The 24190-nt window shown below is 37.6% G+C and overlaps 1 protein-coding gene across 3 annotated transcripts in view; it reads left to right on the top strand.

Annotated features, from left to right (window-relative positions):
- The window catches only part of LOC149538756 (uncharacterized), a 288434-nt gene that overhangs the window by 20419 nt on the left and 243825 nt on the right, over nt 1-24190 (top strand). For all 3 annotated transcript variants that reach the window (XM_089800082.1, XM_089800083.1, XM_089800081.1), the window contains exon 3: nt 18420-18575. In XM_089800082.1, coding sequence (XP_089656208.1) covers nt 18420-18575 — 156 coding nt within the window. The remainder of the gene's footprint in view (nt 1-18419; nt 18576-24190) is intronic.

The following is a 24190-nucleotide window of genomic DNA, read 5'->3' as shown; positions in this document are numbered from 1 at the left end:
CATCTCCACTACTATAGGGTGTCTTCCTATGGTGAGCACAAGTAGCATTGGGTCTGCTGCAGTCATTCCGCTTCCACCTTGTGTGTCTTTTCCTGGCTCTTCCATCGCCTTCGGGGATGGTGTCATATTTAGGATTGCAATCTGTAACTAAGGCATTGTAAGAAGGTCATTTAGTTTCATGGGAACCTCAGCTTGCATTACCTGCCGTATGATAATTTTGTTCTGCCAGGTTCCTCCTTGAGGTGCTTGCAGTGTCCTTCGATTGCGATTTTTCAGCCTCCATTTCTTTTTCTAGTTCTGCTCGTGCTTGCTGCAACCTTTTCTTTTCCTCTTCTAGATCTGGATACGTTTTTGGTTGTCCATGAGTGATGGCTAATGTATCCTCTTCATCACATGTTTCTATACTTAACAAGTTCACTTGAGGCTTGGGTTATTTTGAATCCTCATGGTATCTAGGGCCACGCCATTTGCACAATAGTTGCGGTGTTCCCGTCGTAGTACAGTCTTTGGTGAAGTGTCCACAGAGGTTGCACACCTGACATTGTATGATTGGCCGTCCACTCGGATCGTACTATATCCGGCTTCGACCCCCATTATTGTTATTATTATTATTATTGTTGTAACCGGCTCGTCCGCGTCGATTGTTGTTACGGTACCCTCTTGAGGTTATAACATCATTGTTCATACTCGTTCCTGCTCTCGAGGTGGACACTTCCTGTGTTAGTAATACTTGTTGGTGTCCCCTTGTTTTCATATTGAACAGGTATTCCTGGGTGGAATGTCTCGCAATTTGGCAAATATCGCAGAATTGGTTCTTCGGGCAGGAGCCCTCTATGTGGCCCTCCTTACAATCCGTACACCACAGTTCCCCTTCTCTCGCTTGATCAAGATTCTTTTTTATGTTTTTGAACTCCATCATACGTAACATGTCCTTTTGTAGTGCCCAAACCTTTTTACTTGATTCCTCGTCGTTGTTGCTTCCAGAGGATGAATCTTCCGAGTTCAACGATCTATTTTTTTTCTTTTTACCCGTTTTTGGTTCACTTTCCAAGTCCATCGCATGGTTATATGCATCTGTGTATAATGTTAGAGGTACAATTTTCATCTTTTTCCTCAGTGATGGTCGTAACCCTTCAATGAACCACCTTTTCTTCAACTCGTCTATTGGATGGCTTTCCATTTTTCCTACTAGCTTCTTCAGCCTCCTCGCGTATATGCAGACTATTTCATTCTTTCCTTGTTTGGTTCTGTAGATTTCCGCTACTATCTCGTTATCATCCTTGAGTAGTCGAAACTCTTCTATGAATATTCTTGTTGTCTGGTCATGTAGTTAACTTCTTCGGATCGATGTCTAAAAACCAATTGATCGTTACACCCTGTGGGGTAGCCAAAAATTGTTGGATCCAATCATCCTAATCCCTTACACCGTTTGTTGTCCAGATTGTTTCACATGTTTTACAATACCTGATTGGATCGGTCATCCCATTGCCATTAAATTTTGATAATTTTTCCTTTGGTCCTGCCATTGTTAATTTCTTTTGTGTTTGTGGTACTTGTTGCACACTCGTACTGTTCTGTGTACCTGTGTTGTTTTGAGCACTCACATTGTTTTGAGTACCTACGTTGCTCTGCACAACCATGCTACTTTGCACAATCGGCTTACTTTGGACAACCACGTTATTTGGTGTGAAGAGATCTTCAAGTGAAGTTGTTTGATTCTCTACTTGTATCAGTTCGTCAGGTGTATCGAGAACGAAGAGTTCACCCCATGCTCGTGCTCCTTTGGCACCTCAAGCCGTGTAGGTTCCATGCCTTCCGTTCAAATTCTTTACCCTTGGCGTATACAAGTTTAGGAACTCCTCCCTCGTCTCTTACCAAATTCAATCTCTGATGCGTTTCTTCAAGCAAGTCCTCGACACTCCTTGGTCTGCTAGGTGAATGCACTCCCTTTGTCTATGCTTCTTCACCACTTCGGTGCTCGTCGATGAGCTGCTGAAACTTCTGTCTGCACTCGCACGTTGTGTGAGTATTAATGCTTCCCGTGCTGTGTGTATCTCATCCTTGTCTTTTATTTTATTCCTATCTTTATTGAGCAAATTTGACATTAATCTTCATAAGACCTCTTTTGTACTAGGTTCGACTGGCAATGACACCAAATGTTTAACGTATAGGGTAAATAGATACTTATTGCATTAATAGATTAAAATGTAATGCAAAGCATATACTTTACTCATATAAGCACATATTCAACTCCAATTACAATGATGATGACCCATAAATCCATTCAAATGATGTACACATGCTTCCCGAAGGGGTGACTTAACCGTCACGCCACCTTTTGGATATTGACTCAACCATCATGTGAACTTTTGGATACCAACTCAACCTGTCGGCTACAATATAGTTTTTGCCGAGAACAACAATGTTCAAAACTCTACATAATGATATGACTCAGATTTAATTCTAGAGTTGAAGTTCCAATATATCCTGAAATAAGAATAATCCAGTTCATCAATGATTCAATTCACATTACAAAGCACTGCAAACTAGAAAATATGATTGGCTTTGAAACTCAACTGCACTAGCACTGAGCTTTAGCAAGTCCTCTAAAATGGACACCAGTATCACCAAATTGAGCTGGAGATCACAAAATGGTCACAAATCTGCCTTCTAACTCTAGGGTCCATCCGAACAACAATAAAATTCATTCAAACCCTAGTGCTAGTCAATACTTGAAGACTCACACCCTTACACAGCTTCGGCCAGCCAAAGAGCATCTTTCGACAGCTTTGGATGATAAGAACAACAATCTATCTCCTCAAATTCTTCAAATTGTAATGCCCCTTATTGGGACTTCAGTTAATTTTTCCTAAATTTCTCAATTAGGGTTTGAATTGGGGTGTTCCTTGATAGTATTAGTTATTTATCTTATTAGATTTAACTTATCTTTAACACTCAGCCAACCTTATTACTATTTCAACTCAAGGATGGAAGGTGTATGTATTATCCAAGCTGCCTAGAAACCAACAATGGATTCCGTCAAAGTTTATTGGTCCAAGTCTGTATCGCGAAGGCTTACGGAGTGCTGACCCATACCCTCTCTTGGGATACGATCCATTTGCTTGGATTAATTCAAGCCCCTCCTTGATAACATCACAAACTTCCTTTCTATTAATCAAATAGTAATAGCATTGAAATATAATTTCCATATACAATTATTAATATCTTGAACATATATATATATTCTTATATAAGGATTTCTGATCCTAATAGAATGCAGATATAATATTCTGCAATTCATCATTGATTTATAGATAAATTACAGCATATCACTATGCTGTCATATGATACTTGCCAGCCATTTAATAAAATGAATCCTCTTTTAGTAGGAACTATTAATATGTATTCTGAATATTAAATATAAATAATTATTTTGCTTTCCTATTCCGTGATGAATTGAAGGATGGAGAACGCCTTCTTATATCTTTCTATTAGAAAGGATTGTGACCCTTCATAATAGATGTGACACAAATCTTGCTAACTGATCTTCTTCATAACAACGATTATATTTTACTAGTCACTAATCACACTATCTTATATATATTTATTATTTTATTATCTATTGTTTATAAAATTCTTGTTCTTCTTCTCATTATTATTTAACTATATATTACTAAATTCTACTTTTGAGGGGGGCATAATTGCCCTCCCCTGCTCGAAATTGCTTGTCCTCAAGCAATTATATGTTTTTTTCCTTATAATTTGATAGTAATATTTGGTGACTTAAGACAAGTTTTCTCTCATTTTGAAGACAAATGATCTAGACCATCTGATAATGGTGCCATTTCGAGTTCGGCCAAAATCTTATTTGCATGCTAGTATGTCTCAAATTCATCCCTCTCTGGCTATTCTATTATGCTAAATAAATCAAAGTAGAACCACACATGGGATATGCACTTGAAAGCATGAAATGAATGAAAACATGAAGTATACACATTAATGCATGAAGACATGGAGCATACATGAAGTATACACTAAATACACATTGTTAGATTTTTCTTTTACTAGAATGATTCGTTTATTCATGTTTACTCAGATGGCAGGATCATAGCTCTAGTAATATTTGTAATGTCCCTTGTTGGGACTTTAGTTAATTTATCTTAAACTTTTCAATTAGGGTTTGAATTGGGGTGTTCACTGAAAGGATTAGTTATATAACTTATTAGATTTAAGCTATCTTTAGCACTCATCCAATCTTATTACTATTTCAACTCAAGGATAAGGATGGAAGGTGTTTGTATTATCCAAGTTGCTTAGAAATCAACAATAGATTCTCTCGAAGTTTATAGGTCCAAGTTCGTATCACGAAGGCTTACAAAGCCTACCCTCTCTTGGGATAATATCCATTTGCTTGGATTTATACGCGCCCCTCGTTGGTAACATCACAAACTTTCTATTATTAATCAAATACTAATAAGATTGAAATATAATTTTTGTATACAATTATTAATATTTAATTTATATATCTTGAATATATATTCATTCTTATATATTAGGATAAATAAGGATCTCTGATCCTAATAGAATGCATATATGATATTCTGCAATTCATCATTGATTTGTAGATAAATTACAACATATTACTTTGCTGTCATATGATACTTGCCAACCATTTAATAAAACGAATCCTCTTTTAATAGACACTATCAATATGTATTCTGAAAATTAGATATAATTAATTATTTTCCTTTCCTATTCCGTGATGAATTGAATGATGGAAACCGTCTTCTTATATCTTGCTATTCGAAATGTTTGCAACCCTTCGTGATAGATGGGACACAGCTCTTGCCAATTGATCCTTTTCATAACAATGATTAAATTTTATTAGTCACTAATCACACCATCATATATATATTTATCATTTTAATATAATAATTTTTTAGTAAAATTTTGTCTTATTATTATTTAATTCTATTTCTGGTGGGGGGCATAACACAAATCGAACTCCAGAGAGTCTGCAAGTTGAAAATATAAAACCACAATGAAGCCCAACAGTAATCTCTGTATGAAGCCACCAAATGAATCCTCAAGATTGGGTCTTTTTATCAATGTGGAAGATGATCCTTGCAAGGCATTTTATCCTCTCAAAGCCACAATTTGAACAGGCTCAACCAACAAAGAAGATTTCCAGAATATCAAACCAAGTATACGAAATGAGCTCTTAAAACATGCTTTTATAGCTATCCCGAAGACTACCAGTGACTTCTAATTTTATCCTAACACCTTACGTCTCCCTTAAGTAGCGGTCATCCCAAAATGCCCCTCTTTATTAAATTTATACACCTCACCTGATATTTGGATCACTATGTAGTCCTTTATCAAATATATTAGTTTAACGATAAAGTTAAAAAACTTTATAATTTAATTATTTATCGTTATTTAATTTGAAAGCACTGAGCTATCACAAATAACTAGATATCCTAGTTAACTCTATCCAACAAACATAATAAAAATAGTAATGCTGACAATTGACTTACCCAGATTAATGACTACCATGTCTTCTTCCACCGTGATGGAGCCCTAATTCTAGGATCTCCATTTATACGCATCCTCTTACCTAGATTGATGACTACGATGTCTTCTTCCACCGTGATGAAGCCCTAATTCTAGGGTTTCCATTTATACGCATCCTCTTATCTTTTTCGTTAGTCATGGCATATATCTATAGGATAGATCATTAGTAGATCTATATTTTCAGGATACAATTTAAATATTCCTTTCACACGACTAACCTATATATGTAATATTTCCAGATTAATTATGATTCTGAAGTGGACAACTTTTAGATTTTTTCATCATTATTATCGCCCTAATTAAAGGGATGAACACCTCTTTCTTTGATTTATTTGTTATTTTTCTTTTGCAAGAGGATGATGACAAGGAATCTATGTCTCATATACAGATTGCGCCCAGAGTAATGCAATTGCCAAAAACTGGTATACTTCACTGATCTTCATCATTTAGATGGAACCTATAATTGTAGCGGATAACTACTTTACTGGTTTGAAGAATAAAATCAGGAAATGGATTGGACATCCAAAATTTGAATTAATTAGACATTATGTGGTAGAGCCACTACCGTAGAAGTAGATTAAATATATCATCCAACATGCCCAACTTCACCTATATTTTACAAGTACAATCCTGTGAAGACGATAAGAACTAATGCGATATGAGCATTGAATATGGAGCCAGAATCCCTAACATCAACATCTGAAGTCTATGGCGATCCTCTTGAGCGTCCTCAGATGGAGGAATATTGGGGAGAAGTAAATCCAATTGGAGCCCGAAGTTATTATGATGAAGGGAAACAAGTAGCAAAGACACTGATATTTGATTCCCACAGGAAGTAAACTCGAGAAGCTGCAGGTCAAAGAAGAAATGTAATGAGAACAAAGATTAGCCCTACGCGGGATTGGAAACACCAAATTAAATGAGACAGTTATGGGCTGTGCACTCTGCAAACGTAATGAAAAGGTTGTCTCATATGGCTTGGACTTTAGTCATTCTGGATTTGTATGTTATCTCAGGCATCGCTTTTATCCTTCTCTGCGTACGCTTCCAAAGGAAACCAGTGTTGTTTCAGGAGTAGATTATGTATGTGGTTCCAGCAGCAAGCTGGAGGTCCTGTTTTTTTCGAAAAGGATGCAAGAGTTGTGAAATATTCATCATCGTTTGATAACCCAGTTGGGTTTCCCATTCGGTTATCAAATGATGCTGGAAGTCAATCATTAATTTATAATGCAGTGTCCAGATCATCTTCCTGCACCGATTATCTCACCGGAGAGTGAAGATGTTAGAAACTTACGACAAAACTCCAATATCGTTCGAAAGAGGATATTAAGAGCAGTCGCTTGAATGCTACAGTGGGACGCATCAATAACTTGAGGATACCATATAGGAGGATATTGGGAAAGGAGAAGGTCGTCGCAATCTGAGATTTAAAGATAAATGAAATGGGATACTGTGGCAGGATGAATTTAGAAGATAATTACGATAAGATTCCAATTTTTTATAAAATTCATGATTATAATTAAACAATTGCAAACCAATGATTATAATTAAACAATTACAAATCAAACAATTACTTGGACCCTTCTATTTGCATATAAATAGAAGATGTAAAATCAATACGGGGGACACATTCAAATAAAAAAAACTATTACCGACTTATGAACAGTTCTGAGGAGGGAAGCAAAATAATGTTATATCGCTGGCATATTGGGTGATGTATATCTTGCATGATCAGTAAGAGACATCAATGTTCATTTTTCTTTCATTAGCAAAGAGTATACTACGGGAGGAGGACTTGTCCTTTATAGTATAAATAAATTTACTGAAACAAATGTTCATTGTATGGTTTGTGCAAAAATATATTGCAGCATTCTGTGTTTAGTTATCAAAGATAGTGTGCAATATTTTGTTCTTCTCATATATTACGATAATAGAGAATTGTCTATTATTAGTTAATGGTTATCTATTGTAAATATCTAGTTAGCTTTCGTTTTTAATCTTTCTCTATTAGAATAGAATGTTTGTATTCTTTACAATCATTTCCTAAGGAATCATCGTTTTATTCTTTTGTATATAATGACCTTTCGGTCTCTGTTAATAACAAGCAAGTATTTTACCAATTACTTCGTAATATGGTATTAGAGCCAATACTTCAAATTTTTTCAAAAAAATTTATAATTTCTTTTGAATTTATTTGTTAAATTTTTTTTTCTTGTTTCACAAAAACCCGGCTAGGGTTTCCATTCAAATTTTGGAGAATCATCAAAACAAATCATCGAATTTGTCTGAAAATCACATCAGTAAAATATTCAGCTAGGGTTTTGTCTAAAAGTCTCCAAATTGTGACCGTTCATGTGTGTCGAACTGGTGTCTGTTCCTGTGTGTGTTGAACTTTGGTGCTGTTTTTTGTTGATATAAAGCAGCTCGCAATTCTGCATTTCTGCGATTTTAGGGTGAAGAATTTGTTCGTTTTGTGCTGTCCCTGCAAAAAAGGCCTCTTCTAGCACCAACATCGTCCATTTTCGAGCTTTTTTTTACAACATTCTTCCATTTTTTCTGCAAATCCGAGCTTTCATGGCTGCCAATTGCCTTTTTTTCGAAACCCTAATTTTTGACCTTCAAAAATTTATTTGATTATAGATTCTTGGTGGGTTTTTCAAGAGCTCAATTGGATTATCCGTTTTTTCTGGGTGCCTTGTTTTTTGTGCTTTAATTTTTGAGCCAGCAGATCCAAAAAATGACAACATATTCCTTTTGGGTTTTTTGAGCTCTCTTTTGGGTCACTTTTCGATTTTTTTGTCTTTTGTTTTTTTGCCTCGAAGAATGCACCTTCACAGATTTTCATGGTTTTTAATTGAAAAATGTGACATGGCATCTCTGACAAACATTATACTCGAGCACAACTCCAAATTCAATGGTCGAAATTATGGCACTTGGAAGCAACGAATCATTGCAATTTTTGAATATCGATACACCGACCAACTTAGACTGGGTGTTACGAAGCGTCCGACTGTTGGTTCTGATCAAGATACATGGGATCTGAATAATCAAGAGGCAGTGATGCTTCTCAAATTATCCGTGGCTGATGATTAGCTTTCTTAGATTCCATTTAGCAAGATAGTTGTCAAGATTTGGACACATCTCAAAGGTCTTCATGAGACTTCTGACAAAAGCAAAGCTTTCTTTTTGAAAAACTCTATTTTCTATTGTCATGAATGAGTGTACCTTGCTCTAGGTATACCTGAATCAAATTCAGGAAATCTATGATCAGTCACTTGCCATCAGTCGCAAGATGGAGGAAGAGGATATTGTGGTTATCACTCTTCGGAGTTTACCAAAATCCTATGAGCATTTTATCGAAACTCTCAACATCACATCTTTTGATGTTGATTTGAAGGACATTGATCTCTGCACCTTGCTGCTTCAGCAAGATCGGTGGAAATAACAGTTTGGTAGTAGCTCCAATTCCACCTCCACAGAGCAAGCCTTTGCTGCGAAATCCTTTTAGACAAGTTTCAACAACCATCTCAGTAGAAGTCTTCTGCTCCAACATCAGATGGTTCTTGAAAGAAGAACATTCAATGCGACTGCTACCACAAGTTTGGACACATGGAGGTTGAATGTCGGAAACGCTTAGCTGCACAATCTAAGCAATTAGGTTCGCAACCCAAAGCGAACAGTGCAGAGCACACTGAGAAGGAGGAATCTGCCTTTTATGCCTTCATGGCTAAAAGACTTGCAGATCATGTGAAGTCATTTGCCTGGTACACTGATTCAGGTGCCTCTCCTCATTTCACTCATCGTAGAGACTGGTTTACTGACTACTGACCTTATTCAGACTCTGTTATTTTTGGTGGCGCAGAAGAGTACACGGTTGTCAGCAAAGGCAACATTCAGATTCAGTTTGTTGGGAGGAATCTCATATTCCTTGATGTGTACTATGTTCCAAGGATGGAACTAAATCTACTCTCAGTTAGTCAGTTGCCGCGACATTCTCCACACTTGGATGTCACCTTTAGTTCACATCAGTGCACCATCATTGATTAGGCGAGTCAGTCTACTGTTGTAGTGGGTCTTGAGGATCATGGTCTTTTGAGACTTACCGATTCTGGTGATTCTTGGGACTTAGCTATGGCTGCTCAGCAGTCTTCTATTAGCATACTTTGGCATCAGTGATATGGGTACTTAAATGTGCATTATCTCTCATAGCTTACTCGGGATGAGCTTGTTCTTGGATTGCCAGAGATACATACCCAACAACTTGGACTTTGTGATACATGCTAGGCTGGGAAGCAACATCACACACCTTTACTAGTGGTGATTCATGGCGCACTTCTCAGGTACTTCAGCTTGTTCATGTCGATATTTGCGGCCATATGGCCACTCCTATTCTTGGGTCTAGGTATTTTCTGTTGTTTGTTGATGATTTCAGTAGAAAAATGTGGGTGTATTTTCTTAAAAAGAAATCAGATGCATTTCCTATATTTAATAAGTTTAAACCTTTAGTTGAAAAAGAGTCTAGGAAATCTATTATTACTCTTAGATTAGACAATGGGGGGGATTTTTGTTCTATTGTTTTCTTTGGCTTCTTGGATACACATGGCCACAATAGAACAGTTTTAGTTGAACGTCGAAATAGGACAATCACCGAGATGGCTTGATCCATGCTCGAATACTTCGAAGAAGTTTTGGGCAGAAGCAGTTAACACTGCAATTTATCTGTTGAGCTGGTCACTCACAGTGGCGGTCAAAGGTAAAGCTTCGGAAGAGGCCTGGTCAGGTCGCAAGCCCATAATCAGTCACTTGAAGGTGTTTGGCTCCCTTGCGTTTGTTTGGATCCCTGATGCATCACGCACCAAGTTGGATGCCAAGAGTCAGAAACTCATGCTTGCTGGATACAGTAGTCTTTACAAAGCCTACTGCTTGATCGATGTTGAGACATCTCGTCTCATCTATAGTCGTGATGTAGTCTTTGATAAGCAATGAGGACCTTTCATGCTTGTTTCTCTTGTTCTTGATCCTATAGACCAGCCTATGAAGGCTCATGATTTGGGAGTCTAACTTCCATTAGTCCACCTGATGGGAGGGCTCCAGTAGCTCCTGTAGCTCTAGTTATACTAGTGATTCCTGTACAAACGCCTCTAGCTTTTCTTGCAGGATCCCCTCGCTTTATCCCCTCGCTTTGTAGATGCTTCATCTAAGTTTGATCCAGATTCTTCTGATGAGGAGCCTGATCATCAAGCATCTACTGATACTAATGTTGGTCATTCTCCTATCTGGCCTAAGTGGTGGGTTAAGACATATGCTGATATTCGTGATGATGAGCTCATTGATGGGAGAACTGCTCTGAAAAAGAGCAAAACTACAGAGTCTGTTAACTTTGCTCCCATGGCCAACATTCATAGTGTGTTTGAACCTCAAACATCCTTTGAGGCTAAGGGATTCCTAGAGTGGGAACAGGTCATGCAATCTGAACACCAGAGCCTGATGAAGAACAACACCTAGGTCCTTTATGATCTTCCACCAGGGAAGAAACCCATTGGTTGCAAATGGATCTACAAAATCAAATACAAATTGGATAGTACTTTGGATAAGTACAAAACTCGTTTAGTGGCAAAGGACTTTTCTTAGCGTTAAGGCATTGATTATGAAGAGACCTTTGCTCCTACTGCAAAGATGAGCACCATCAAATTAGTCCTAGCCATGGCAGCATAGTTTGGCTGGAAGGTTCATCAAATGGACTTCAAGAGTGCTTTCCTTAATGGTGATCTCCATGAAGAGGTCTACATGACACAACCCCCTGGTTTCATGGTTGTTGGTAAAAACCATTAGGTTCTTAGATTGGTAAAAACTCTCTATGGCTTAAAGTAGGCCCCTCGGGCATGGTACATAAAAATTGACAAGTACCTTAGTGATCAAGGCTTCAAGAGGAGTTCTTTAGACTCAAATCTGTACATCAAGACTACTGACAATGACATCATCCTTCTAGTTATTTATGTGGATGATTTGATCATCACTGGCAGTTCGGTATGTTTGATTCAGGAAATCAAACAGAATTTATGCCAATCATTAATTATTGCCTAGGTGTTGAAGTTTGGCAATAGTCTTTTGGTATATTCATCTCTCAATCCAAATATGCCAAGGCCCTATTAGACAAATTCCGTGTGTAGGATTGCAAGCTTGCATCTACACCTATGGAGAAAGTTTTCAAGTTATCCGCAAAGTCTGAGTCTCCTACCGTTGATGAAACTACATACAGGCAACTAGTAGGCAGCCTCATCTACATGCTACTAGTAATATTAGCTTCGCAATTAGCTATATTTCATGCTTTATGACAGCTCCTAAGGCTGATCATTGGATGGTAGCAAAGCGTGTACTTTTTTATGTGAAGGGCACTTCAGATTATGGACTTCTGTAGTCTCGAAGCTCTAATCCTAAACTCAGTGGGTTCATAGATTCAGATTGGGCAGGCTTTGTTGATGACAAAAAGTCAACTTTTGGATATGTGTTCTGTTTGGGATCCAATGCAGTCACATGGACCAATAAGAAGCAACAGGCAGTTTCTCCCTCCTTTATAAATGTCAAATAAAGAGGGACTATTAAGGCAGGATGTGAAGCTGTTTGGCTTCGTCGGATGCTTGGAGATATGCAGATGTCACCAACAGGACCAGCTACTCTATTTGTTGATAATGAAGGCGTTATCAAGTTAGCACGAAATCCAGTCTTCCATGAATGAACCAAGCATGTAGATGTGCATTGTCATTACATACAAAAGCTGGTTGAAGACGAGAATATAGATTTGCAGTATGCTCCTACCATAGATCAGACTGCAAGCATTCTCACAAAGCCTCTTGGTCTTGATAAGTTTGTCAAATTCACAGGACAACTTGGTGTTCTAGATAGATTAACCATTAAGGGAGGGTATTACGAGAATAGATAATTGTCTATTATTAGTTAATGATTATCTATTGTAAATATCTAGTTAGCTTTAGTTTGCTTTCGTTTTTTAGCTTTCTTTGTTAGAATAGAATGTTTCTATTGTTTACGATCGTTTCCTAAGGAAATATCATTTTATTCTTTTGTATATAATGACCTTTCAGTCTCTGTTAATAACAAGCAAGTATTTTACCAATTACTTCATAATACGATAATCACATCACAACATTTATCCTCACACTTGCACCTAGTACGAAATAGATTCCTCCTTTGTCTAGGTTTACTCTCACCACTCAACAAGACTCTTTTATTAACCAAGACCTCCTCTTTCAACATCTTTCGAATGCGATGACTTGGCATCTTCATCCACATGGGCAACCCTTGCTTGGCCTTTAACTCTCCTATTTGCCCTCCCTTGGCATTAGGGGCACTCATAAGCTCATTGACGTCTGTCTCCACAATGAAAACATGTATTGCAGAAGCCTTTTCTTCATGGCGCTTGTCCTCTTCCTCGTTGGTCTCCATAATTTTGATCATAGGAGCAGTTGAAACCCTTATTCATTTGGTTTCGACTACTACCCACATCTTCATTTTTCTTCTAGTCTTCATTTCGGCTTTGAAAAGACCTACCACCACCTCTTCCTCCTTGGCCTCGCCCTCTTTTCTTCCCTTCAAATCTCTTGTTTAGCTTCTCGTCAACCCTCAAAGTTGGTATGCCTCTTCAAAACTAATCATTCTAACTAGACTTAGCTCCTCCTAAATGCTTGGTCTCTCCCCATTAAGGTAACAAGCAACCTTCTTGTTAGCTTCTGCATGCCCTGTCGTGATAAAGACTTGGTAGAACTCCTCTGTTTCTCCTTGTTAGCTTCTGCATGCCTTATTGTGATATGGACTCACTAGAACTGTATATTCCTAGACAAATTTTCCTGCTTGCTTTAACCCTTGCATCTTCTTGAACAAATCAAGCTCATAGTCAACATGAATAAACTGCTTCTTTGGTTTGTTCGCCATTCGATCCCATCTTGTGATTTTCTCCTTTCCTCTTCTATTTTGCTCCAATTGAATTTCCTGCCACCAGATTTTTGCGCGACGATTCAATTTGGTCTTCATAAACTTGAACCAACTAGGATAAGTATTCCTCCAATTCATTGATCTAGTTGATCAACTCTTTCGAGTTAAGATTTCTCCAAAGCATGGGGACCTCAAGCTTAGGTCTTTTTCAAAGCTTGGAAATGATCCTAAAAAGCCTTTCCTCCTCTCGATTTAGGACTTCTCCTTCTCCTTCTTGTACAATATTTCCTTCTTCATTTTCCTCCTCACTTTCATCCCTTACAACAAGATTCATTCCTCTATGAATCTCTTCTTGCAATGCTCAGACTTGCTTTTGGAGGGCTCTAACCTTTAGGGGGCACACCTCCAGGTCTTCCACCATGTTCTCTTTGTGGAGGCATTTTCTTACTCTCTTAGAACCCACAACCACAGTCCTAGTGCAAATTGCCTCACAATTGACAATTTGTCTACTCTCAGGAACTCTTGCTCTAATACTAGTTGATGAGGGCACAAATTGAGACAAAATGAACACAACATAAAAGGAGACTTATATTATCTGAAATAAGAATTTACTACATGTGTTACAGAAAGAAACAAACTCAACTACATGCCCTATGGATTTACAATATTATTAGATTCTAGAGAAAAACCCTTCTCATAGTACCTTCTCCCAAACTCCACGGAAACGGCCTTTACACCCTAAGAATGGGTGTTGAGTAACCTGTCTTAGGTTTAGGGTTAGAAATACATTCTACATTTTGACATTTGGCTGCCAACACCAAAACAAAGCTTCTAGAAGTCACATTAGAAGTTGGTGCAAAAATAGAAGGTTCCAAAAAATTTGTCCAACTTCTGAAAGGTTGACCTCCATTTTTTGGGGCTGTAGGAGGCCGTTTAGTGTCTCAAAATGGGCTCTGAAGTGTTCCTAGGTCTCTAAGCAACTTGAAACTGCCATAACTTTCAAACCATGAAACCTTTAGACCTAATCCTTTTTCTAGAGCACTTGAAATTTCAATTACAACCTTCCCTCCAACTTACACCCCCGAACTCCTCATAATTATGGCTCTATAACAAAAGAACCCATTTTTTGCATTTGCATGTATCTCGAGGTGCACAAAAACACCAACCCAAAAAAGAAACAATGGAAATTTGAGACTTGGTTTCTCTATTTTGCCCAAATGGGTATCCATAAATCCAAACACATCAAACAAAAACTATCACTATACATATTCTTGGGTGATACAGGATTGCCCTTACACCACTGGATGCTTTTGCTTAAAGCAACCCTTCATCGTTAGGTACTTTGCCTTTCCTACCTTCATCCATACACAACTCTGTCTTTGGATTTTGTTTCATAGGATGCCAACTTCTTGCTTGTCACCTGATTTCTTAGGTTTTTGATGTACTTCGTTCCTTTAGTCTTGATCAAGAGTTCATTTTTTGTTTCTAATTGTGATCCGCCTTGGAAGCAATTCATCATCCTTTCTTGAGGAGTGTGTTGTACACCTTTTGCAATGGGATAACTATGAAGTCCAAAAGAAATTGTGTCTAGATTATTACATTTTGTGCCATCATTGTTCCCAAGAACTTGATGTTGTGCTATTTGACACCTACCAAGTGGAAGGGTGGCATCTAGAGTGTTGGTCTTTCGAGTCATTTCCAAGTATTTTTTTGGTAGTATGTTTCCTCTTGAGCTTTCAATGATGGTGGTGTCTATCATCTTCTTCCCCATTATTTCCATCTTGGCATCGACCAACTTCTTCTTGGTTCTCATGCCAACAACATGGGATCAATGGCCTAATTAACTTTAGGTGTTGGTTTCATTGTCACTTCCTCTTGTTACTTATATTGGTTCTAGTCAACTATGTTGTCACTCACCATGTTGGTAATTGCCACTCTTAGTTGCAACATAATTCGAAGAAAGTCTATCACCTTGATAGGTATGATTGTCTGTAACAACCACTAAACTATGGTACTCTTTGATTCCAATTGCAATCATACTTGTAGTTTTGTTGGAGGTTATTCATTCCTTCTCCATCACTTGTTCTACTTCTACTATGGCTTCTCAAAGTTTCTCCTCCCTATGAGGGTCCAAGTATATCACATTATTCATTTGTGCTCTTGTGATCACTATAATTGCCTCATTTTTTTCCTCCATGTTTAGCATATTAATAGCCATTTACTTCATGTAGTTAGTGTCATCATGGTCATCTGATACACACTATTTGCACAATAATTGTATGTTGCCTCTCTTATTTTGATAGTCTCTCGCAGTGTCCCCAATTGCTATATTATTGGCATTGTATGATAAGAAGTCCTCTAGAGCCATATTATATTTGATTTTCCCCTTGTTGATTTCCTTAACTACCTAGCGATACATTCTGTGGTTTTGGAGCAGACACTTCCTATGTGAAGAGTATTTGTGCACTTCTAGTATTCAGATTATAGGGACATTTCTTTATTGAATGGTCCATCACCGTTCAAATCTCACTAAACATCATTCGAGGACAATCACCTTGATGTGCTGCTCAATTTTCCACTTAGTACACCATAGCTCATAAGTATATTTGTTGGTTGCTTTATCTACCTTCAGTTCTTTCATTATGCTCATATCTTGTCACAGAGTCTAAACTGTTTTGAATTCTTTGCTGTTGCTACCTCTTGTACTCTTATGATCACCTGTCTTCCTCATACTTTGGGAGGATTTCTTGTTTTCAATCTCATTTTCCATTGCTCGATTGTAGGCATCACCATACAAGGATGGAGGTCCCACTTTCATCTTCTTGCATAACAAGGAAATCAACCCCTCCATGAACCAACTCTTCTTGAATACGTTAGTTGGCTGATTCTCCAACTTGACTAACAATTCCTTGAGTCTACGATTATAAGCTTGATGTTCTAATTATTCCTTTGTTTGGTAAAATGAATTTGGGGACGATCTCATTGCCTTCTTCTAGCAATTTAAACTTGGCCTTGAATGCCTTCTTTATTGAGTTCCAAGAGACTGAATGAAGCATCCGGTTTCAGAGTTTTCTTGGGGTGTGCAAACATTACTTGTCAAAAAATTGTCCAATTTCATATGGTTATGCAATAGCCAGGTCATTCATTTCCAATGGCTATTGCAGTATTACTGCACGAATCAAGCATATTCTCAAAATATTCACTATCGTCTGTCCTTGGTACAAATTTCAAAGTTTTTCAATTAATAATCTGTTTTAAGGTACAAGTCTATATGAATAATAGGGTATAGTCTTTCTGGAAGGCAATATCATCACCAAGCTAGCTCCTAGTCCTAAGGTCTTGGTCGCATGGTTGACCAACACTGAAATTGTGTGCCTTACTTATTTTTATAGGTCCTAAATGAGCAATTTTGGGAAAAAAGATATAACTCGGGCATATGCTGTTGATTCTTCATAAATAAATAGCCATTAGAATGTTGGTTCCAAGCACCACATAACTATCCATATGGTTTTTCTTGATATAGCTTTAGGTAGCTGCTCTTTTAGCTTGAACAAACTTTTTGTTTTGTTTTAACTTGTACTTTGGGTATATTACAAAATATGGGACCTTTTTTTATATTACAAAGTTTTCAATTTTGTATATTTGATCTCTAACATGTCTATGACAATTCCATCATTGTAAAATTGTGGTTTTTTCAATTCATTCTTCCTTAATCATCTTGAACAAAACGGAACTATAAGTGTTGACAAGATGACATCCTAAAACATCTCAGATGGCTTTATCTCTTGCAACATCTCTGTGGACTTGTCCTTGACCTAGGTACACCTAATTGGAAGAAAGCATGGACTATCGAGAATGATCACTTCCACAGATTGATTGGTAGTACTGTTGGTTTTGACACTGTATTCTATCTCACATATTGAGTGCCCGCATACTCTTTGGACCAAGGTATGAGAGATGTTTGGAGACCTACATCATTCTCCATTTGTAGATGATTCTACTATGGACAATCTTCTACATTTTGATAATTGTCATACCCTACCATATGATTATGATACAGAAACACCCATTGATTCTTTGGCTTCTATGAATCCTAATTTGGATTCAGAGGTTTCATCTTCTTTATTTATGAGTCACTATCTTGAGGCTGAGGTTGTTGCATTCCAGCTTTTGCAGATTCATTTCCATGTTTTCATTTTCAGACATCTAATGTGGACACATCATTTTGCAATGGCTGTTATAGCTGGATGACATAAACTAAGATCACATTTCCATTGCTTGTTGCTTTGATTCATTCTTTGCAGTAGGTACATCATACACTTTTTGATTTGGTACTTTGGGATGAGTATGTCACAGATTTGCATTTTTGTTTTGTGTGTCCCATCTTATAGAACTGACATACTACTAACCCTGGATTGGAGATTAGAGTGCACTGTATCAACATCAAGCTGTTTGACCTTTAAAATACATATTCTATTTATGTTAGTTTGTATGGATTAGAGTTAGGCAACTTGGACTAAAGATAAACTTGAAGAGCTGCAGAGATATGTTTTACTTTGCACTTGACTAGAGATTTGGCATCAACTTTGCACATAGTTAGCCAGGAAGAGTATTTTAACTGTTGTTCTAGAAACGTAAAATCATTTGACAGCCTTTAAATAAAAAGAGGTCAGTGTTGAATCCAGAAAGTTGTAACCGGGAAGTAGCCATAACAAAAGATACATTGAAAACTTTTAATCTGCACGAATGAAGGAAATAACCTTTGTTAAAGATGCTAATGTGAGATTTATTTCCATCTGTGTTATAACATGCTACATAAGAAGTTTAAGAATAATCAGGCATTTCCTGTTTGATTATGCTGGACATCTCATGTATTGATTTCTCATTTTGATATGCAGATTGCTCAATTGGCTGTATATGTTCGGACAGGATTCTGGCTTACGGATAATGCACAAGATAAGTTGAATATTCAAATTGAAGGAGAGGATTCTTTTAAAGCATTAAGACAACAGTTTGGAAAGCTTGGTTTGACCATGAATTTAAGAGATGGAAAGGTAATGGAAAATAGTGTTTTTTTCATTTTTGATATGGAATCTGAGGCATATCTTTAAAAATACTTTGGTGTTTTTATATTCTGTGAGAAATTTTATCCTCTTTAAAGCATTATATCCACGTGAGAGACAGGGAGACTGAACAATATTATTAATATCCATGAACGACTAAAAATAATTACAGATTATTTTATACCTTTTGCAAGTGCATGTCAAAGCATCAGTGATATCATTAATCTCAAAACAATTACAGGCACATATTCTACATTTATGTCTCTGTTTTGGCCAAATAATGAATTAGATGATATGCAGTACAATTGAAGTGTTTCCGTACAGTGGGAGGAATACTTTAGAAAAGAGAAATTTCTGTATACTAAAAACATGCAGTGTTCTACAGGTGTCCCCTGCCCCTTGAGGTGTTCTAGAACATTTGTAGGACACAGAGGGAATGCACCACCCAGTTTCTCTCTTCTAAGATTTCTGAATTTATATCTCATGTCTTAGGATCATTTTGGATTTGCACCTTTGGGATATTTATGTTTTGAAGGGGATGCTTGGGGACTTTCTATTTTCAAGGCATTCAGGGATGTTGCCTATTTGCTAGTGGCATGTGAGGGACATCCAGATGTCCCTCACGTCAATCGTTGTTCAAAAACGGTATGTCAAACTAATGCTGTGTTTATTGAATAAAATAGAATACAAGGTTTTTAATGTCCGTGAGAGCAAGACAATCTAAGGGACAAGTGACGTTGTCATTCTAGCTTTCTGCATTGTTGATGTTCTGTTATTTTTCTCAATTTATTTTCCTTCAAACCTTATAGAGAAACAACAACTGAAGTACTTGTGTATTGGACTTGAGTAGTAAAAGACACTCTCTCCTCCCACTTCTCTTTTTGCCTTTTTCTAACTATTCACACCAAAGATGATGTGAAATAGTCCTCAATTGGGCGATGACCATCTGTGCTCTCCAAATGATGATTTTCCTATATAAGCCTCTTGGTGATTGTCTGATTTGGGGTTAAATTCATCAAGATAATAATTTCTGTCTAATGCCTTTTCCCACCTAGGCTTGCAAAATTTATAAGATTTTTTTTTATTGCTTTGTAATTATTTGGGTTGGTCTTGCACTTGTTCATCTATTTGATGCTTTCTTCTATCCAATTCTTATTGCTTTCGTTTTGATGACAAACTTAGGGCATCTATTTGCCTCCATTCATTCAATTTTAATGAACCATCCTAAAAGACAAACCATATCATTTGCCTCAAAAGGATGCATGTTTTTTCTAGATGTTATGAGCTACTGAGCTTTTTCTTTTCTATGTGACTCAGGAATGCATTCCCTGGGTGCCTTGAAAATGTCCTCATGTTGTGCCCATTCAAATGTTTTGGGCTTAATATCCTAGAAATGTAGGAATGGCTGGCCATCCCTGTTGCAATCACACTCATATTGAAAAAAGAGAGCTTAAAATCAATAAAAAAGTGTGTGTTTTCTGTGGGCCCTGCATCACACTCAGACCTCAATGAGTAAAAGGAGCTCCCGTTTTCCATTCCAATTCATTTTTACAAGCCGAAAAATTTGCAGTTAGTGATAAGTTAGAGGAAATCTTTATTTTTTGATAAATATTTGATGCTGCAGCTAGTGATAAGTTAGATAAGATAAGATAAGATAAGATAATGATATTAATGTCCAACAAAAGACCAAAAAGAGGTCTATGGGACTGAAAGATTACAACAAAGCAAGGCTGAAGCCAGCTGGAGCACACAAAGGTGTCCAAAGAAAAGCAACAACAACAAACAAATACAAGCAACATAAAGCACTAGGAGTCTTTCTTGGGTGAGAAGAAATCAGTCATAGAATGATACACGTGTCGATGTGTAGAGGTACTACACTGTCTCCGACCTGTCCCAGAAGAGTGTCGCTAGTGCCTATAAGCAGAACGAGATCTGACGCATCTAGAAAGATCACTAGGCCGAATAGAGCTAGAGGGCCTTTTCACACCATGCAAGGGGGATAAAGGTGTAAAAAAGGCAGTAATGAGCTGAGTAGATGAGTGCCGGTGTGGAAGTAGAGTCTGAATCAGGTTATCCCGGAGCATAGTGGCCTCACGTAGATACAGTGCAAGGCATCTCTGATCATAATAGCTGAAGAAATCATAGAGAGAGAAGCACTCTCTGAACAAACAAAAGAACCTCCCTCTGATCTCATAATAAATAGGGCATCGAAAAAGAAAGTGAGCCTCATCCTCCACCTCCCCTAAAGAATAGAACAAACAAGTCCGCTCCTCCCTGTCAATATGATGATCCAACTGAGCCCGAAGACGGTGGAAACCAACTTTGAAAAAACCTAAAGAGATCCGCAAGGCATGAGACCAATGCTGTGAAAGATAGCTAGGTCGGGCAATAATCCCATCTGAGATCTCCAAAAAGTGTGTCGCATAAAACGACATCCGTGGATGTATTAGAGGAAATTTTTATTTTTCGATAAAGATTTGACACTGCAGCTAAACAAATCAAAGCTAGGGTAGCATTAGTAAGCAATGAAAGAGCACAACAAGTAGTAGAGGTAAGTGAATCATTTGGTTTTTCTTTTCTAATTTTTTTTGAGTTCTAATAAAGAAATATGTGATTTTTTTGGTTTTCTAATTTTACCTTGCACTTGCACTGTTTTTAACTTTATGTAGAACAACATGGGCAGCAACAGTGATGGTAGCAAAAATGAAATGGAGGAAATAGACGTTGGAGATAAGACTTTAGCTTGGGCTTCATTAGGGTGTGGAGTGTTGCGGGTGAAATAGAGCAGACACATAACCTGTTTGACATCTCTTCCACAATTTTGAAGACCTAAGCAAGTGACTTCTTAATTTCTAAAGACCTCTTCTCCAAGTTAACTCTTATCTAATTTGTGATAATTGTAGCCTTAAGAAAAAAGAGAAAATTTTTGAGGGGTAGAGTGTGTTAGAGTAATTATTTGTTTGCACTTATTAATTAAATCACTTTGATTTAATTAATTAAGTTGCCTATTACTCTAGTTTGCTTAAGCTATCTTGTAGGTGCATATAATTAATATTTTATTAATTATATTGTGCAACCTAGCTTTTTTAGGCTTTAGGTTACCCTATTCGGGTTTCGATCTCTTTTATAAGGATTGATCTCTTTGTATTTTTCATTATGAAGATCCGTTGAATAATATTTTTCTTCGTCTGAGTTTTTCAGATCAAACCCTTGCCTCTTCTTGTCTTTTTCTTCTCTGTGATAGGTTTTCTGCATGCAGGTTTTGTTGGGCTTCGTGGATTTGTTGTGCGCTTTTGCTCAAATCATACATGGTATCAGAGCCAGATCTGCTGTAGCTTGTTCGGTGTTTCAAGAAAAAGGGAGAACAAGGGTTTGGTGGATCAGATCTGGTGTTTTTTCGAGCTTTTTTTGAGAAAACAGGGGGGTCACTGGTTTTTAGAGCAGTTTGAGGCCAAATAGACCTCGCGGATGGATTTAGAAGGCGTCAAAACCCCTGTTTTGATATAAAATTTGTCCGATTTGGACAATGTTGATCTGGGAGGCAAAATTTTTTTGCTGAGCAGGCTTGTACGACCCTTGGCACACAGTTCGAGGTGAAAAAATAAAAAAAATCGCAAAAAAAAAAAATTGTGGCTTTTTAATCCGCCGGCAGTTAGTTAACCGCAACGGAACCGCTGCGGTTACCGCTCAGCAATTCGCTCGCGGCTCCATGGCGGCGCCTCCCGCCCACCACCGCCGCCAACAGCTCGGCCACCCTCCTCCGCTCCACCTCCGTTCCTTGGGTGGTGCGATTTTTTAAAGTTTTTTATTTTTTAAAAATTTTTTTATTAAAAAAAAAAATTTTCATGCATTTTCAGAGGCCCTGTCGCTTTTTCTTCTGTAACTTGAGCATACGGACGTATTTTTTCGATCCAAAAAATGCGTCGAAAAGCTGATTCCGAGACGGAGATATTTGTGCAGGCTTTTTTGAGTTTTGATGCAATTTGGTTGCCTGTTTTGGCAGTCAAAGCCGGATGTTCTGTTTTGCACTACAGGGGGCGTATCTTGAGCATCCAATCTCCGTTTTTGGACTTCTTTATATCGCTGGAAAGCTCTTTTTGTGCTATTTCCAGTGATGCTGGTTGTTGTTCCAGATTTTGTTCCAAGCACATCCTATTCAGTCTTTTGCATTTTAGCATTCTGGTGGATATCTTGTTTGTTTCAAGTCTGGGGATCGATTTTGTTGCTTCAGATACTTCGTTTTGGGCTCTACCTGCTGTTGTTTCAGCCTTATGTTTTTTCTGATCATTGTTGATATTCATTTGTAAGCATCTTTATGCAACGCACTGAGATAAAGTGCCACTCTTGCGTTTTAGGATCCTTTTCATCATTGTGATTCGTTGTACTTGCACTATTTTATAAAGTGCCATGGGGGGATAGTTGTTTGCCGCTTATAGGCCCTCTTTCTCTTTTACCTCATGCAGCGTTGATGGCACGTGCCTTTATTGGTGTCTATACCTCACTCTCGATGTGTTTGGTTCCTATGTTGTAGGAGATTCTTTGGCCCACCTTTTCAACTGCCTGTCACCTCACCTGCATTAAAGGGGGGTTATATTGTTGTTCTATGCTTCTTTGGTTGATGGTTCGTTGGTGTGAGCTATGTATTTGGTACTTGATCCTACATACTAGGCGATTGCAGTGGCTGGCTACCTATGCATTTCGGTGAGATGGATCATTTACCATATAGACACGCTCAGTTCGTGCTTTCTATTTCCATGGAGGTTCTACAGATCAGCATTTTGACAGAGTTTTGCGGTTCTTCATGCTTCAGTGATTCTCTTCTGATCTCTTTGTTCCTTCTTCTGGAACATTCTTTGCTATCTCTTTTTAGAGTAGGGTTTTTCCCATGTGGTTTTCTTTATTTCTCTTCTTTATAGAGATTTTGTTGTGATTGGGTACCTGATCAGGCCTTGTTGTCAGGACTCAGGACCCAATTTTCCTGCTTTCATAGTTGTGCTAGGTTAGCTTACCTCTTGAGCTTCGCTTAAGGGGGGGTGTTAGAGTAATTATTTGTTTGCACTTATTAATTAAATCACTTTGATTTAATTAATTAAGTGGCCTATTACTCTAGTTTGCTTAAGCTATCTTGTAGGTGCATATAATTAATATTTTATTAATTATATTGTGCAACCTAGCTTTTTTAGGCGTTAGGTTACCCTTTTCGGGTTTCGATCTCCTTTATAAGGATTGATCTCTTTGTATTTTTCATTATGAAGATCCGTTGAATAATATTTACTTCGTTTGAGTTTTTCAGATCAAACTCTTGCCTCTTCTTGTCTTTTTCTTCTCCATGACAGGTTTTTTGCATGCAGGTTTTCTTGGGCTTCGTGGATTTGTTGTGCGCTCAAATCCTACAGAGTGTAGTTATGTCGTATTTACAAGTTAGATTTAAATTGGACTACACAATTTCTTATCTCTTGGCACTATAGAACATGGTGTTAAGGTCTCTCCATATACAAATGAGGATGAGAAGCTATAGGTTAATAGATTACATGTAGAGGCGGAAGCAAGGCCTAAGTGTCCCAATGCCAATACAATTTACACAATTAGCTATCCTTATGCCTATG

Source organism: Cupressus sempervirens, chromosome 9, assembly GCF_028749045.1.
Source record: "Cupressus sempervirens isolate cs-2001-9-10 chromosome 9, ASM2874904v1, whole genome shotgun sequence".
NCBI lineage: Eukaryota > Viridiplantae > Streptophyta > Pinopsida > Cupressales > Cupressaceae > Cupressus > Cupressus sempervirens.
The sequence above is the reverse complement of the archived record's forward strand: the minus strand, read 5'-3'. Positions and strand labels throughout refer to the sequence as shown.